General features: G+C 35.8%; 2 protein-coding genes across 2 annotated transcripts; one reads left to right on the top strand and one right to left on the bottom strand.

Moving 5' to 3' along the window:
* Nucleotides 11-1,211, bottom strand: LOC109349762 (uncharacterized protein At5g43822-like). Its single transcript, XM_019590713.1, has 3 exons — nucleotides 1,042-1,211; nucleotides 840-958; nucleotides 11-288 (listed from the first exon to the last, which is right to left on the bottom strand). The coding sequence occupies exons 1-3, from the start codon at nucleotides 1,171-1,173 to the stop codon at nucleotides 105-107; spliced, it is 435 nt and encodes a 144-aa protein (XP_019446258.1). The 5' UTR covers nucleotides 1,174-1,211; the 3' UTR covers nucleotides 11-104.
* LOC109349753 (DNA-directed RNA polymerase V subunit 1-like) lies at nucleotides 1,470-17,361 on the top strand (the record flags this gene model as incomplete). The annotated part of the gene is given in 17 exon segments (XM_019590700.1): nucleotides 1,470-1,681; nucleotides 1,768-1,810; nucleotides 2,536-2,631; nucleotides 3,293-3,419; nucleotides 3,499-3,614; nucleotides 4,881-4,934; nucleotides 7,291-7,461; nucleotides 9,273-9,431; nucleotides 9,519-11,375; nucleotides 11,471-11,646; nucleotides 12,084-12,159; nucleotides 12,262-12,386; nucleotides 13,736-13,875; nucleotides 14,916-15,190; nucleotides 16,529-16,702; nucleotides 16,788-16,928; nucleotides 17,028-17,361. Coding segments are annotated over 15 exon segments (4,006 nt in total), but the record flags the coding sequence as incomplete, so codon positions are not given.

Here is a 17,361-nt window from a genome sequence, read left to right as displayed (position 1 = left end):
CTCTTGTACAATAACATTTGATGTGTTAAGATTAAGTTCATACTAATACATTTCTGGATGGTCAAAAAGCACAAAATAAAAGCAAAAGTCCTAGGCATTATTCCTTACTCAGAGTGATGTATCTCATGTAGAAACAACAGGCCATCCAAACATTCAGTAAGTGTAGGTTTGACACCAACTTGCTGCTGAAGTTGTTTCACCTTCGGCTGAGAAGAACCTCCTTTTACTAGTTGTCTACCATCACGATGAGCTTTCTCAAGAGATAAGACAATAGAATGAAATTCTTCTCTGAAATTTCATTTAAACAAACAAATCATCACCACCTATGGATCATTAACGCTCATTAGCTTGAGTGTAAAAGCTGAACCACAAAACATTTCATTTTAGATTTTTATTAAAAACAAATAGACTAGGACAAAATCCTGACAAGTGAAAAACTAAAAGGAAGTATATATATATATATAAGGAAGTATATATATGTTATGCATTGGCATACAATGAGATCACAAAAAACATCTAGTCTTATGCATTGATCTAATCAGCATCATTTGTGCACATATAATTGTTATGCTTCTATTTAGGACCCATGTTTTAAATATGGGTCTGTCACTGTTACATGCCGAAATGTTAAGATTTTCCAGAGTTGCTGAAACCATATCACGACCACAATTGTGTTCGATTGTTTGAATCACATTTGCTCGAAATAGTCCGTAACGTCAAGTTTACAATTGCTTCCAGAAAAATTCACTTGAAGAACCTAATTTTAAAAACTAATCTACTCATAAAAACATTATAAAACCTGAACTAGTTATATGTTTGGGAAAATAGTAGAAACTTACAAGGTTCTTTTCATGGAAACAAAAATGTTGTTCAAAGATTGAACCTGCTTTGCCAAAACAGCTTCCCTTAAACCACTAATACAATTTAGATCACCATAACTTTTGGAACTTTGCAGCATCTGCTTAAAACAAAATCAGAATCCTCCAAAGTTATTTCAAAACGACAACAATGTAATACAAATTTCAAGGGTTAAAATTATACCTGCAATCTATCAATAATATGAGAAGCATTCATGAATTGTGAAATTAAGCGAGACTGAAGTGTTTCCCATTCATTTAGTTCTTCCCTGACTTTTCTGAATTTTGCCTGAAACTTTTTCACCATCGCTTCCATTTCCAGTGTCAAATTCGGTGAGCGGCGGCGGCGGCAGCGGCAGCGGTGGAGGAGTGAAAAAGTCACTATGTCTCTTATTTTGTTGCCTAGTTTTTACAATTCTCAAACCAACTAAACGGCGCCGTTTAAATCACGCGTAATCTTAGCCGTTAAGATCTGATTTAAAACCGTGGACGGACAAGATGATTTGAGATGAGTGACTGTCGTTAGGGGTATTATAGTAATAGCGCATGAAAACCCTAGCCTCATATATTTCAAAAACGCTATTTCACTATTCTACTCTGCCGCTATTCCAATTGCAATGATACACTTTCTTTTGATTTTGTCAATTTATGTTACATGATTCGTTCTACTGATTTGTGAAATGAAAATTGGAAATTTTTGTTGTTGAAATGAAGAGGCATCAGAGAAGAAATTGTCGAACCCTATGAGGGAAATCAAGGTGCAGAAGCTTGTACTCAATATCTCTGTTGGTGAGAGTGGAGATCGTCTCACAAGAGCAGCAAAGGTAGTTTTTTTTTTTAAATTTTTTTGTTTTCATTCTTGTTTTTTGATCATTTTGTTTAGTCATTTGTTTTTGTTTTTTATGTATAGGTGTTGGAACAGCTTAGTGGCCAAACCCCCGTTTTTTCTAAAGGTTAGTATTTTTCATTTCCCTTTTGGACAATATGTTAGGTTTCTGACATTTTGTTCATTTTTCATTCTTAAAGGTTAGTATTTTTCATTTCTCTTTTGGACAATGTGTTAGAGGTTTCTGACAATATTTCCCTTTTTTGATCATTTTTTCATTTCCCTTTTTCTTCTCTTCCAAAATTTATTTCATAAATATTCTTAAAGAAATTAAATGGGTTAGGCATGGTCCACAATGCAAACATTTAGTTGGTAAATGATGCAAACATTTGAATGCAGCAATTTGAAGGAAGAAAGAGAAAATATTTTAGAGTCCTAAATACATGTGAGTCGTAAATACATTTGAATGCAGCAATTTGCTGCTTGGTATTTAATGGTCTTTTCCCCAAACAGTATGTGCTATCTAGTAATAAGGGAAGCTTTAGAGGCAAACTAGTTAGAGATTTGTAGTAGCCAAATGTTATTGTTTAGTTAGCTGTATTGTTTCTCTGCATTAGGAGATGTTGAAAGTGTGCATAGAGGGAAAATATGGGCTGTGGTAGAAGTTGCCTATATTCTTTAATCTTACAAAGATGCTAGAAATGTTTCTTTAAAATTATCCTAGGCTACCTTTCTAGTATTATTGTGTTCCATCATTTGTTAAGTTAATGTTCTCCTTTATTGTCGTAATTCTGTTGTCATTTTTTTATGGTTTACAGATAATAATTGTGGTTATGAATCATCTGTTTGCAGGATTCTTTTAAAGTTATGGAGGATAATCCCCCTTCAAATTTTTTGGATGGGGAGGTCGTTGGGATAAGATTTGGCATGGCTACACGCCAAGAAATTGTACGCATAAAATGAATATATTTTTCAGTTCAATTTATAATTACTAGGTGCTGTTTCACGGCGCAGTTTAATAGGAAATGACTCAAAATGAGATGAACTATTGTCAATTATGGAGAATGCTATTATGATCCATGCAAGGGGGAATATGGCATGCTTGGAATTTAGGAAATCCTTGCTAGAATTTTGGACCACATTTGCTGCTAGGTTCTTTTTGGATTTTGTTTTCATTTTTGACATTTTTTTTAAATTCACTCATGTTATGCCGTGGTCATATGCAGCCACATGGTCAGTTTTTCCTTTTCTTTTTTGTCTAAAATTTCAAAAGTACATAAACCATAGTCTCGAACATATCTTCTCTAGGTTTATACCTATGTGGCTGCATGTCAGTCAGTTTTTATTTTATTATTTGTTTTTATATATGAGAGAGCATATGGTGCCGTTCGATCCATGTTGCCAACCCCACCTAGTGAGATCAAGGCTCTATTGTTTGTTGTTTTTATTATTTGTTTTAAAACTCTCACTGTTTTGCTTAAATCAGAAGTTTTTTAAAGTATTTAACTGAGCCTTACTGCCTTACTAGTGATGTTATGAGTTAGGACCTATTCATCATTTATTGGTTATAATTAACTTATTGGGATTTTTTCTGTTTATGTCTTGATAGTGTACAGCGTCCATTAGTGACTCTGCCATTAGTCATGCTAGTCAGCTAGCAAATCCTTTTCTTGGCCTTCCCCTTGAATTTGGAAGATGTGAATCATGTGGTGCTTCAGAAGCTGGAAAATGTGAAGGTATGGGTTTATGTACTCATTTTCTCAACTGTCATTTGATGGAAAAAATGAGCCAACATTGTTTGAATTTACTTTTCAGGCCACTTTGGGTATATCGAGCTACCTGTTCCAATATACCATCCAAGTCATGTCAGTGAATTGAAGCGGATGCTGAGCCTGATTTGTTTAAACTGCTTGAAAATTAAAAAAACCAAGGTATTGCCCAAATGGAACATGAGCATGTTATTCCTAAGCTTGTCATGGGACCTTTATAACTTGTTCTTATTAATTTTACGAAAAAACCAATGTCTTTTGATTTTGTCTTTTACCCATCAACACATTTTAAAATTTTTTAAAAGCCCCGTAATTGACTTGTGGTAGAACACAATTGTGTCCCCTATCTAGTCGTAAAAACATTGAGATCTTTAATTTGTTTCTCATCTTGTCACTCATGTTTGAACTCCCAATCATGTCTGTTTCACATGATACATAGCCTTGTGAATGTTTGGCACACCCATTGCTTATTTGTTCACAAATATGAGTTTGGCGCAACATAAAGTTGTTGTTTAATGACCACGAAGTGACAAGTTTAAATCCTGGACATAACCTCTCTGCTTGTGAGGGTAAGGTTGCATACTTCTACTCCACTCCACTAAGTGGGAGCCTCCTACACTGGATGCCCTTTTTTGTGTGAAAAGAGATCCTCCTAGTGGTCATCGCCATTAGTAAATAAAAGAATTGTGGAATAGAAGGGAGTACATCTGTTTTTCTACAAAAGTGTGTCACTCCATGTGCCACCTTTTGTCATTGGTCAAAAAAATATTTAATTATTATACTTTTGACTTGAATACCTTGTTTCAACCAATCACATCAAGTGACACTTTTTGGGACAACAAGTGTACTCCGGGAACAGAATCACACTGTAGTGATGAAATTATTTATTGACCGTACCAATACATGATTACTAAAATATGATCTGTGACGAAATTATTTATGATACACATTTATTTATGATTTTATTAAAATGATATTATCATATACATCCATGTATATATTTTTGTCCTTCTAATGGGAAAAATTATTATCAATTTAGAAAAGTAATTGAAAGAATTAACAATGTGTGAACATGCAGCAATGTATATAAACATTTTGAGAAGTAAAAAGAACTTTGACTTGTTTAAAAGAGTGTAAATAAGTGAGTCTAGATAGATTGTGATAGACATTTATACAAATTCCACTTGCAAACATTTGAATTTGTAAAGTTATTACAATTTTGATGTTCAGTTTATATTTCTTCTTTTTTGTTGTCATTTTTGAAGATCGAAATGCATGAATAAGATTTGGTTTGTTAGTTTTGTTGTCTTAATATGTATTGTAATCTGACTATCACACACTTTGAGTGTTAAATTTAGAAACAAGAATACGAGACCTTCATCGTATGCCATTTTGTGTGCTTTATTTTACGGGCTCTTAATTTTTCAGTTTCCAGCATCAAGCAGTGGTGTAGCACAGAGACTATTACCTTCCTGTTGTCCGGTTAGTATGATGAATCAATCTTATAATAATTTTTTTATTTGATATATTTTTCACCAAGTTCTGAATTTGATTATTTTTTTAATTTTTAAATGAAGGCTTTTTTCATTTATATGATGTGTTAAGAATGTTTAAATAGCATCTAGAAGTGTCTCACTCATCATCATCATTGTACTTTTTTTTTATTTCAAATTTTTTTGTTTAATAGCATTGGAATGTTTTATTTGTGTAGCATGTGATGTGCCCAATACAGTCTGTCTCTTATCTTGAAGAGTTATTGCTTTACAGCCGTTTTCCCATACACTTGCTGGTATGCACATACACACATATAACTAAGAAAAACTTGCATGGGCACGTGCCTAGTAGGTACACACAATCAAATCAGTAGCATGATCATTTACCCTATTTCGACCACAACTCACTCCGTCGCTCCATATTCCTTCACTTCCTTTCGGGCTGTGCAATGCTGTAAGCAGGGACTATCACATCCCAGCAGCTCCATTATTTCATGCTGTGCCTAAATTTCATCGAATCATCATCATTTTCTCCCAGTTGATTATGACCTCTCCCAATGTTCTAAGACAAGTAACCCTAAGAATCAGATCAAGTCTCTCCATGTTCAGGATCCAAGCATCAACTTCAGATGAGTATTGTTGCCCCATTGATACCTTTAGTTTCGTGCAAGAGCTCTTGGTGATTGCTCTGTACCAGTCACTCACTCAAACCCAACCCTTTGGCTACCTCCGCCATTGGAATACCCAAAAATCTTGATGATTTTACAGGATATAAAGTTATGTGTTGCCCCACTGTTGATCAAGATTAGGATAGATAGTTCGTTCACCAACCCTTCCATTTCACGCTCTTCAATTTACCAAGACCAGCACACAGCACTCTCCTTTGCCCTCGTCGCTCTCAACAAAAATTGTTTGTCCCTCCTTTTTGAGATGCCCCTGCTGGTAGAGGTTCTAATTTGAGTTGCACCGAGGTCCCCCTCTCGTATCTGTCATTGGACACTCCCCATTGAGCACTACCAACTTGTATGGGACTACTGGGTGCTGGTTTCTGGTGGCCCTTAGTGTTTTGGCACCTTTTAAAAAATTATTGCTGTGACCCACTCAACTATTCAGCTGCCATTCACTCCCTTTCTTCAGAACCACTGACACATTTCGAGCCACTTTGATGGCTCAGTTCGGGCTTTTCGTGTTATAAGACCTGAACCCAACTTTTGATTTCATCTCTTAACCCATTCAAAGCATACCCCACAAATTGCATCTTCGGCTGTCTGGGCACCAATGTGATGGGTGCTTAAACTCATTGATTTACTCTGGCACCCCTCCGTTTTGCTTCAAGGCTTTGAGTTCCTCATATGGATCCTGCACTCTTCCCTCCACATTGATCAATTGAGAACCTGATGATGGTTGGGAGAGAGAGAGAAAAAGAGAGTTAAGTAAAACAGAAAACTAAAAATTGTTATTACTGAATTGATGGATTGAATAAAGTGTAGTAACCAACTATTTATAGAAGGTGGTTAAAGGCTAACAGATAATATAAGTGAAGTGAGCCACATCACTTCTTTTCCTTACTTTAGTTACTTAGCACACTATACATAACCGAGCCTCATAAGATTATTCACTCTCTAATATTCCTTCCTCAATCTAAGGTGGGTAGTCCACTTTAGGAGTGTGTGCATGGTTCTTCTCAGTTATTCTGAGTTTATCTCATAATCAGAAATCCTGAGCTTGAGAGAGGCCTAGTCAGAATGTCTGCAACTTGCTGATCACTATGAACATGCTCCACTATAATCTTCTTGCTAATTTTCTCTAACCCAGAATAAGTCCCATTCTATATGCTTTGACCTTGAATGAAGGACTGGATTTCTAGACGACATCATAGTACTCGAGTTAGCACAGTAGATGACTGGAATAATGGAAGTAAAGTCAAGCTTTTGCAGCAATCTTTAGATCCACATCATCTTCCCTTCTGTATTAGCTAGTCTTTTGTGCTCATCTTCAGCACTAAACCTAGCAGTCCACTCCTGCTTCATGTAGCTCCGTGAAACTAGATTAAGATATGGCTCTGGTACCATGTTTGAATCTGAGGATAGTTGAGAGAGGAAAGATGGAGCTAGGTATAACAGAAAACTGAACTTGTTATTTCTGAATTGATTGAAGTCTTATCTCTTATGCTTTGGTTTTGTGTATTTTTGTTCTTATTACACAAATTTGGCTTGAACTAGGTCTTCCTTATCTAGTTGGATGTAATTGATTTTACTTTTATATTAATTTTTCAGATGGGAATCCTTTATTGGCATGAAAGTTCATTTTTACGGTTCATGATATTTATATTTCTTCCTTTTTAGGAAACTAATGCTGCACAAGTTTCTATTCGGGAGGTCAAAACAACCGACGGGGCTTGTTATTTGACACTCAAGGTGTCGAAGTCGAAGATGCAACGTAGTTTTTGGAGCTTCTTAGATAAATATGGCTATCGCTATGAGGGTTCAAATATTCGAGCTTTGCTTCCTTGTGAGGTTTGGTTTCCACTACCCTCCGTTGTTACTTTACTGTTGTAAGTAGCTAGTTGGTTTTACTTGTCTGGAAATATATTGCCCACGTTAATATTTCCTTGCAATTCCCTTTTACCTCTATACACTTAACTTTTATTTCTCTCCCTCTCCCTCTCTCTCAAATTTGTTACATGTTTGTTTATCTTTCTTTATAATGTCATGCATCAATTCATGTACTAGAATCTAAAAATACCAATATGGCTCTCGGGCCACCACCCTGGTTTCTGGTATAGTACTCAACCAGATGGAATGGAACACTCTGAATGGATAAACAGGTGAGGCGCCTCTGCCTTGCAAACAGTCTGAAAATCACTTGATGGGTAAACCCCCGCTACACAACCATTCAACTTCCAAGTTTGACGAAACCATATATCTTCTCGATTTGGATTTTGCCTTTTATTTATTTAACTGTGTATCAGCCTGTTGAAAAGTGAGAAAACTTGTAAGTGTAGCCATTGCCTGTTGTGTAATTGTTGTTTTCTTTTATTTTTATTTATTTGGCAGCACTTTGGGTAAGGCTGCATACCTCTACCATTTCCAGATCCTACTAGGTGGAAGCCTCATGCACTGGTCTGCCCTATTATTTTGATTGCGTTCTTCAAATTCTATAAACTATAAAATACAATAATAAACACTATCACATTGGATAGTCATACTTGTATCCATGCATCATCAATAGGACATTGGATAGTCATATTCATATTTGTGCTTCATGAATATGCCTCCTTCGATGAAAGATATAGTAGTTTTGAGAACTGATACCTTTCCTTGTATCTGGTATTATCGTTGCCTCCTATCAAGAACCAATACCGATAAGAGTATCATATCCGATACCTTAATACATATATTCTTAAAAATGTAGGATACAATACGTTTGAGACACATAAAATATGTACATAAAATTCGTAACATATAATAAACATATAGTTATTATGAAATTACACATAAAGTACATACTTCTTAGAGAAATGAAAATCATATTATCATAAGAAATCATTGCTAATTGCCCACAAATAGGAATAGTATCGATCTCGTTTAATCATTGATCCTTGTTATGTAGATGCATTTCTTCTTCCTTCTCTATCAAATACACATGTTTTGTCTTTTCTCTCTCTGCAATTCCACTTAATAGATTGAATGATACGCTTATGTCTTAATCGATTGTGTGTTATGTTTCTCTCTCTCTCTCTCTCCCTCTCTTAAAAAAGCTTCTACATTGTACTTTGGGTGTCTGACGAGATATGGACAAACATTTTAATAGTATCCGAGAGTATCATGAAAGTATTTGGAAAGTATCCGATTTATAATTTGTTTATTATTTAAAAAATAATTTCTATACTCCATGGATACATATTGGTGAAGTATCAGATACAAATACATGAAAGATATTGAAGTATATGTGCTTCATAGATTGCCTCACCTTTTTTTCTTTATGGGTATCTGATATAATGATTAGTATTACTTGTGTCTTTGAAAGGATAAACAATTGCTCCTTCTAACTCCTTTAGCTTTATAGCTAAACACTTTTATCTTGACTATTCTAATTTCTGACTTCATCGCATGGATTGATTTGACATTAGCATTTTATATGTGGCTAAAATTACTACGAAGGATAAAATGTCTTTGATGTTTATTATAGAATTGTCTATAGCTGAGAGTTTCGAGATAAGGCTAACTGTATGTGGTTTTTTATTTGTGTTTGCCAATTTAATATCTTTCTGTTGGCGCTTGGCATTGCCTTTTGATTTATATTTTGCTTGTCAAATGTCTTACAGGCAAAGGAAATTATTAAGAGAATTTCTCATGAGACCAAGAAAAAGCTTGCTGGAAAAGGATATTTTCCTCAAGATGGCTATGTTTTAAAGTATCTTCCTGTACCACCAAACTGCTTATCAGTGCCAGTGGCTTCAGATGGCATCAGTGTCATGTCTTCGGTACACAGATGTTGATATTTTTTGGGGCTTGTTCCTAAAGCTCTTCTGTAGTACATTTTTAAGTTACATTTCTTTCTCGCTTTGTAGGACCCTTCCATAACAATTCTCAGAAGATTGCTCAGGAAGGTTGAAGTAATCAAAAGCTCTAGATCTGGTGAACCAAACTTCGAGTCTCATCAAATAGAAGCAAATGAATTGCAGTCAGTTTTTGATCAGTATCTTCAAGTAAGGGGCACTTCTAAGGCAGCCCGCGATATAGAAACTCATTATGGGGTCAATAAAGAGCTCAATGAATCATCAACAAAAGCATGGCTTGAGAAAATGAGGACTCTATTTATAAGAAAGGGTTCAGGTTTTTCTTCTCGCAGTGTTATCACTGGAGATGCCTACAAGAAAATTAATGAAGTTGGAATTCCGGTTGAAGTGGCCCAAAAGATTACTTTTGAGGAAAGAGTTAATATTCATAACTTGAGCTATCTGCAAAAGTTAGTTGACGAACATTTATGTTTGACATACAAGGAAGGTGTGTCAACTTATTCATTAAGGGAAGGCTCAAAGGGCCACATTTATCTTAAGCCGGGTCAGATAGTCCATCGGAGGATTATGGATGGTGACACTGTGTTCATCAACAGGCCACCTACAACACATAAACACTCGTTACAGGCACTGCAAGTTTACATCCATGATGACCATACCGTCAAAATTAATCCTCTCATATGTGGGCCCCTTGGGGCTGATTTTGATGGAGACTGTGTCCATCTATTTTACCCACAGTCACTTGCTGCTAAAGCTGAGGTGTTGGAACTATTCGCTGTGGAGAAACAGCTGCTAAGTTCACACAGTGGTAATCTGAACCTACAACTGACTTCTGATTCACTGTTGTCACTGAAGATGCTGTTCAAGACTTGTATTTTGGATAGAGTGGCAGCTCATAGATTGGCTATGTTTCTTACCCAGCCATTGCCTAGGCCTGCTGTGCTCAAAGCCAATTCTGGTGATGCTTGGACTGCCATGCAACTTTTACAGTGTGCACTGCCCTCTTCTTTTGATTGTGCTGGAGGCCGTTACTTAATTAGCCATAGTGATATTGTGGAGTTTGATTTTAGTAGGGATCTTTTGCCGACTATGATAAATGAAATTGCAGCCTCAATTTTCTTTGCAAAAGGACCTCAGGAAGCACTAAAATTTTTTGACGTTATTCAGCCCTTTCTGATGGAAAACATATTTGCTGATGGGTTTAGTGTTGGTCTTCAGGATTTCTCGATATCCCGGGCACGGAGAAGAATTATTAATAGAAGCATTGCGAAAGTTTCTCCCTTGCTGTATCAGCTAAGGTCAATATACAATGAGCTGGTGGCACAGCAACTGGAAAAGCACATTCAAGATGTTGAAAAACCTGTTATCAATGTTGCTCTAAAGTCATCCAGACTTGGAGATTTGATTGACTCAAAAAGCAAGTCGGCCATCGACAAGGTGGTTCAACAAATGGGGTTCTTAGGCCAACAGCTTTTTGAAAGGGGAAGATTCTACTCACGAGAGTTGATTGAGGATATTGCATCCCATTTCCACACGAAGTGTTGTTATGATGGGGATGGTTATCCCTCTGCTGAATATGGGCTGNATGAAGAGATGGTGCATTCAATTTCCACTAGAGAAATACTTGTGCGTTCTTCGAGAGGATTATCTGAACCAGGAACGCTATTCAAGAACTTGATGGCCATCCTTCGTGATGTTGTGGTTTGCTATGATGGGACAGTACGAAATGTTTGCAGCAATTCGGTCATTCAGTTTGAGTATGGGATACAAGCAGGAGATACGACTCAACACTTATTCCCTGCTGGGGAGCCTGTTGGGGTCTTAGCTGCAACTTCTATGTCAAACCCTGCATATAAGGCTGTTCTTGATGCTAGTCCAAGCAGCACTTCTTCATGGGAGTTGATGAAGGTAATCATTTCTGCATTGGAAATAACAGACATCTGTTTTTCAAGTCTCAGAAATGGTTTTCTGCTGATTGTTTTATTTATGCATGTCATTTTCAGGAAATATTACTGTGTAAGGCCAATTTTAGGAATGAACCTATTGATCATCGTGTTATTTTGTATTTGAATGACTGCTGTTGTGGAAGGAGTTATTGCATCGAACATGCAGCATATGCAGTTAAAAATCAATTGAGAAAAGTCACTCTCAAGGACATATCAGTAGAGTTCATCGTTGAGTAAGTCTTATTTCATGCTTTGCTTGTGGTATTTTTCTGCATGGGAAGTCTTATTGTAAGGTTTCTGGTTTTATTTCTAGAGGGGAGCCTCGGCGCAACGGTAAGGTTGCTTGCCTTGTGACCTAGAGATCATGGGTTTAAATCTTGTAAACAACCTCTTCGATTGCGAGGGTAAGGCTGCATACATCTACCCTCCCCAAACCCCACTAGGTTGGAGCCTCGTGCAGTGAGCTTCCTTTTTATGGTTGTTTTTCTCTTTTTGTTCACAAGGATATTAAATCCTGATATGCAGTTTGTCTAATCTTTTCAAAATCTTACCTGTTATTTGGTTGGGTCATAAAAAATTATTCACATTATTGGAGCAGGTTGTGATATTTTATACTGCAAAACAGATGTGCTTATGTTCAGTATTTCTGGGACCTATTTCTCTTTTGCAGATATCAACAGCAGCGAAATCGCAAGGACAGTTCTGAAATTGCGGCTGGGCTTGTTGGCCACATTCATCTGGATGAGGTTGCTGGATTTACTTTATATCTAATATGAGTACAATTATTATTGCTGCTTCTGTTGTTATTATTATCATTGTGATGATGACTAACCATTTTATTGTAACAGGTTATGCTAAAGAAGCTAAAGGTCAATTTGGATGAAGTTTTGCAAAGATGCCAGGAAAGACTTAATTCCTTTAATCGGAAAAAGAAAGTAAATCAAATTTTTAAGAGGACTGAATTGGATTTCAGGTTAATCTTCAGTTCTGTTTTCTTGCACTTATTAACTTCTATGCATTCTTAGTTCATGCTTACCTGAAATAAGTAGTTGCTTAAAATCTGATTGGTAGTAAATGTAGGAGCTCATTTTATCCTTTTTATTTTTGCCCTTCTTTCTTTGTAAAAGTCATGAAGTATAAGTGGTACTCTGCGTATATTTTTATATTAGCAGCTGTTCTGTTTTTCTTGTTAGGTTTTCTTTTTTTTATGTCCTCCTTTTCATGTTCATTCTTTTCTTAGAGTTAATTTACTTTTTTTATACTAATTCAAATTGCAAGATGCTGGAAAGCATCATTTTTATGTTCTGTATGTACATTTTCTTTAGTTTTTTTTTGCTTATGAGTACAAGACTACAGGCATTACAAGTTCTCTACCTTTATTTTTATGGAAAAGTTAGAAAGAAATGAGAGATTTTTTTTGATGGAAGTGTTGTTTTTTTTTTTTGCTTTCTATTCTCTTCTCCTTTCATAACATAATCCCTCCTTTCGTTGTTATTCATGGGTATATGAGTATGCACACAACAAGTTCTCTACCTTTTATAGAGAAGCCTTTTTAGAAAGAAAGGCGAGAGAGTTTGACTAAAGGAAGATAGGAAGTTTGCTTATCTGAAAATCAAAACAGAAGGAAATCTAAATAAAAAATGTTCCGATATTTGCCTCTAGACCTCTTTGAAAAGGCAACTCCCTTGAAGCCATTGTGAGAAGAACTCCATAAAGAGGCCAAGCGGACAATTCTATCCCTTGATAAGTTGATGGGAACATTGCTCAAAGTCTACAGAAATTATTTCTGACCTCTGTCCGAGTCATAGTTGTCTTATTTTACACTAAGTTTTTATAGTTTGATGTGCAGTGGGGGGAGGGGTTTTCTGGTGTCCTCTTTTGATTGGAAGTTATCTTCTCATTCAATGCATGATTATATAATAATGTATCTAACAAACTCAGCTATCATATTTGTGGAGCACGGCAATTCAATATTATTGTGATTCAACTGGTTGATTTTTCTCTGAAGCCTTCGTGGCATTATACTTGGAAAAACTATTGCTTCTATTTTGTAGGTGAATGAAAATAGAATTTCTTATTTCCATACCTTTATGAGCATTATGCACTGTTTAATTTTTTTAGAAGAAGAAGAAAAAACAAATAGGTAGATAAAAGCTTATGAATGTGCATTGCCTTTCTTTGTGCATTGTAATCACATGCTTTATCTTCTGACCATTCCAGCTTACATGTCAGTCTATATTCCATTTGATACTAGAGACAGTAACAGTGCAATATTTTCAGTTAATTTTTTTTTGCTTTTGATCTATATTTCCTTCCTGGCAGCGAGTCTTGCTATTGTTCACATCATTCTGTACCATGTGTCAAGTTCCTCTGGCCAGATGGTGATCATAGTGATTTGGACAAAACAGCAAACATCATGTCTGACATAATCTGCCCGGTTTTGTTAGAGACAGTAGTCAAAGGTACTTTCTTTTTAATTCATTTTAATCGAAATATCATATTTCAATTATCATTTAGTCTGAGTATTCGTGAAATTATAGGTTATGGCTAAGAATATTGGAAAAGAGAAAAAAGATACTCCGAATAATGTGGGTTTTCACTGATGCTATACACTAACCTAATGCTTAAGTAGATCAACTGCTCAAGTAGTAGAGTTAATTGTGCAATCCAAATCCCTCTAATACAATAAGACTCATACTCTATGATTCCTCATAAGCCAAAGCTTTATTATCCTTATGCTTGTTACGAGTAGCAAACCAACAAGCAGAAAATATGAAATACCAAAACCTAAATCAACTCAGCCTATATTGAGTAAATTAATGCTGGACCTCCATTACAAAACTCTCATGGTGTCCTTGGTAGATAGCTCATGGAAGTTCTGACCTTTCTTTTCATACAATTTCTGTTTTTCCGGTCGCAATTATTTATATGCTCTACTTTTGCCTATTGATGTATCATACAACCATAACAACGGCAGCACGAGCCGAGGCTTATTCCCATAGGGTGGGTTTGGCTACATGTTATTGATGTATCCTCTTGTTGTAAAAAGGAACTGAGGGATCTGTGCTACAACCAGTGGAATGTATAATATCTCAAAATCATAAAAGAATTATGTACTGGAATTTTTACTCTTTTATCTTTTTAGGATGTAATTTGCTTCCTACTGTTTTTTGTTCATATTTGTTTGTTATTAATTTATATTGATTGTCTGGGGTAAAGTTCCTTTAAAATGAGTTTGGCTCAAGTAACAAGTAAAGGAGTATCCATCGTTGATTTGATAAAATACATTAACATCTTTATCCACTAAAAGCTGTAAGAGTAGATCTAATGGTAGATACCCCCTTTATGAGCTTACATTAGAGACAAACTCAATTTAGATTTTAGAGGAGCCTTTTCTGATTGTCTGTCACATGTTGCGTTTATACTTCACATGTTGCATTGATACTTCACATGTTGTGTTTATACTGAAATAATCTTTCTGATTTTCTCTCATAAAAAATAGGAGATCCACGAATAAGCTCTGCAAATATAATCTGGGTTAATCCAGATACAAACACATGGGTCCGAAACCCCTCCAAATCTCCAAAGGGTGAATTGGCTCTAGATGTCATTCTCGACAAGGCAGCTGTGAAACAAAGTGGCGATGCTTGGAGGATTGTCCATGACTCATGCCTTCCCATCCTTCATTTGATTGATACAAGACGGTCAATCCCTTATGCTATTAAGCAAATTCAAGAGTTACTCGGAATCTCATGTACATTTGCTCAAGCAATTCAGGTAAATATTCGAATAATATATTTAATATAATGTTAACATGTCTGATGTCTGCTCCGCTTCTCCGTGACTACGCACTTTAAAGCACACATTTAACTGGTTGAGAGCCTTTTTTGCACCCTGTTTTAAAAATGCATCCAAAATCAATTAGATATAGTTTCCTCTTTTTTATTCATTATCTAACCTTTGTAGTTTCTCATTCACTAATCTTCAAAAGTGCATATGTTTTTCCTTTACTATATCTGAACAATAGCCCTTGTTGACTTAAAGTTGCCTGTTTATACTTTATAGTATCATCTCCAAGTATTTTCATCTTATAGAAGTTCATTTTTTATAGTTCTGGTATCTATTTTATCCTTAATTCACGTGACCTATCTAACTGTAACTTAAAAAAAGACCATGCCTGAGTTAATATTTTTAAAAATTTATTAACAGGAGTTCTGGATATAATTTTATAATGGGGAGTTCATTTATTTAATTAATAGTTTCCTTATGTAAGTGTCCTAGTCGCAATAAAAATGAAGAACATAGTAGCCTCTATTTCGACCTAAAGTAGTGGTAACTGGTAAATTACTCTATAAAGTTATATGCTCTGTTTAGAAGCATATTTGCACTTAAATTCCAATTTGAAGTTCCAAGCATTTGAGTTAAATTAAAATTCTAAACTGTATGCTTCCGACTCCTTTCTTCAGCTGCCAAACTGTTGGGATTACTTTTGCTGGTGCATGAACTGATATCCAATGCTGAGTTTAATACATTATTTCCTATTTCTAAACTCACTGCTAAAAATAGCATAAAGCTTATAGTTTACTTCAGTGGGGTTGCCTGTAGGATGAATCCAAAAGTATACCCTGTCAATTTCCCCCTCTATTTTTACTATAGGAATCTGTGATTTTTGACTCTGCACTTTTTGCTGTCCTCTGATGTGTGTTCATTTGGACTGTTGGAGCTTAAGTTCATATTTTCAAGGATGCTTATTGTCCCCTAGTTCGATTTCAGACATCTCTAATGCTCATGGCTGCTTCAAGCATGTTGCTGTCCCTTATTTGCAGAGGGAATGAGAAGACTTGCTTCATACTTATTTATTTCCCTTTTTTATTGTGTTTAATTTTCAACTGTGTTGGAGTGTTTCTTATCCTCTTGTAAGTTATACTTCTCTTTTCCGTTCAATGTCGTTTCTTCTATAGAAAAAAGTGTTCATTCTTATGGTACTAATATTGTGAGAGTGATGTCATCGTTTATTGAGTATTGTTCCATGAAAGTGGTTTGAAAATCATCTACTTTATAGTATCTCCTCATTATGGTTCTACCCGTCTTTTAACCATTTGTGGCTGCCTGCAGCGTCTTGCCACGTCAGTAAAAATGGTAGCCAAAGGTCTCCTTCGGGAGCATCTCATTCTCTTAGCAAGTAGCATGACTTGCGGTGGGAATTTGGTGGGCTTTAACACGGGAGGATATAAAGCACTGGCACGACAACTAAACATCCAAGTACCATTTACTGATGCGACACTTTTTGTAAGTGACTTGCCTTGGTTGCCAATTCCTTAATCATGAGTTGTATCATTGTGTTTTTGTCATAAATTCTAATGCGATTATGCAGACACCTCGAAAATGTTTCGAGCGAGCTGCTGAAAAGTTCCATACAGATTCTTTATCAAGTGTAGTTGCCTCCTGTTCATGGGGCAAACATGTGGCTGTGGGTACAGGTTCAAAATTTGATGTCGTATGGAATGCGAAAGAGGTACTTGATTATATTCAAATTTAATATTGGACTTGATGGGTGATATTACTTGTTGGAGTTCTTTGAATGTTATTTTAATGTTTATTTTTTCTTTTGCAGATAAAGTCCAGCGAAAATAGAGGGATGGATGTATACAATTTTCTTTACATGGTGAAAGACTTCACCAGTGGAGAAGAAGAAAAAAATGCTTGTTTGGGTGAAGACATTGATGATTTGCTAGAAGATGAGAATATGGATTGGGGCATGTCTCCCCAGCATACGTCTGGTTTTGATGATGCAGTCTTTGAAGAGAACTGTGAAGTACCGAATAGTTCAACTTCCAATGGTTGGGACATAAATGCAAATAAGAATGAAACAAAATCCAATGATTGGTCTGGTTGGGGATCAAATAAAGCTGAAGGTGTATCTGAAAATGCCAAGGAGGATTCTTGGA

The sequence above is a fragment of the Lupinus angustifolius genome, chromosome LG01 (genome assembly GCF_001865875.1).
Source record: "Lupinus angustifolius cultivar Tanjil chromosome LG01, LupAngTanjil_v1.0, whole genome shotgun sequence".
Lineage (NCBI taxonomy): Eukaryota > Viridiplantae > Streptophyta > Magnoliopsida > Fabales > Fabaceae > Lupinus > Lupinus angustifolius.
Note: the sequence above shows the minus strand (reverse complement) of the source record. Positions and strands in the feature narration are given on the sequence as shown.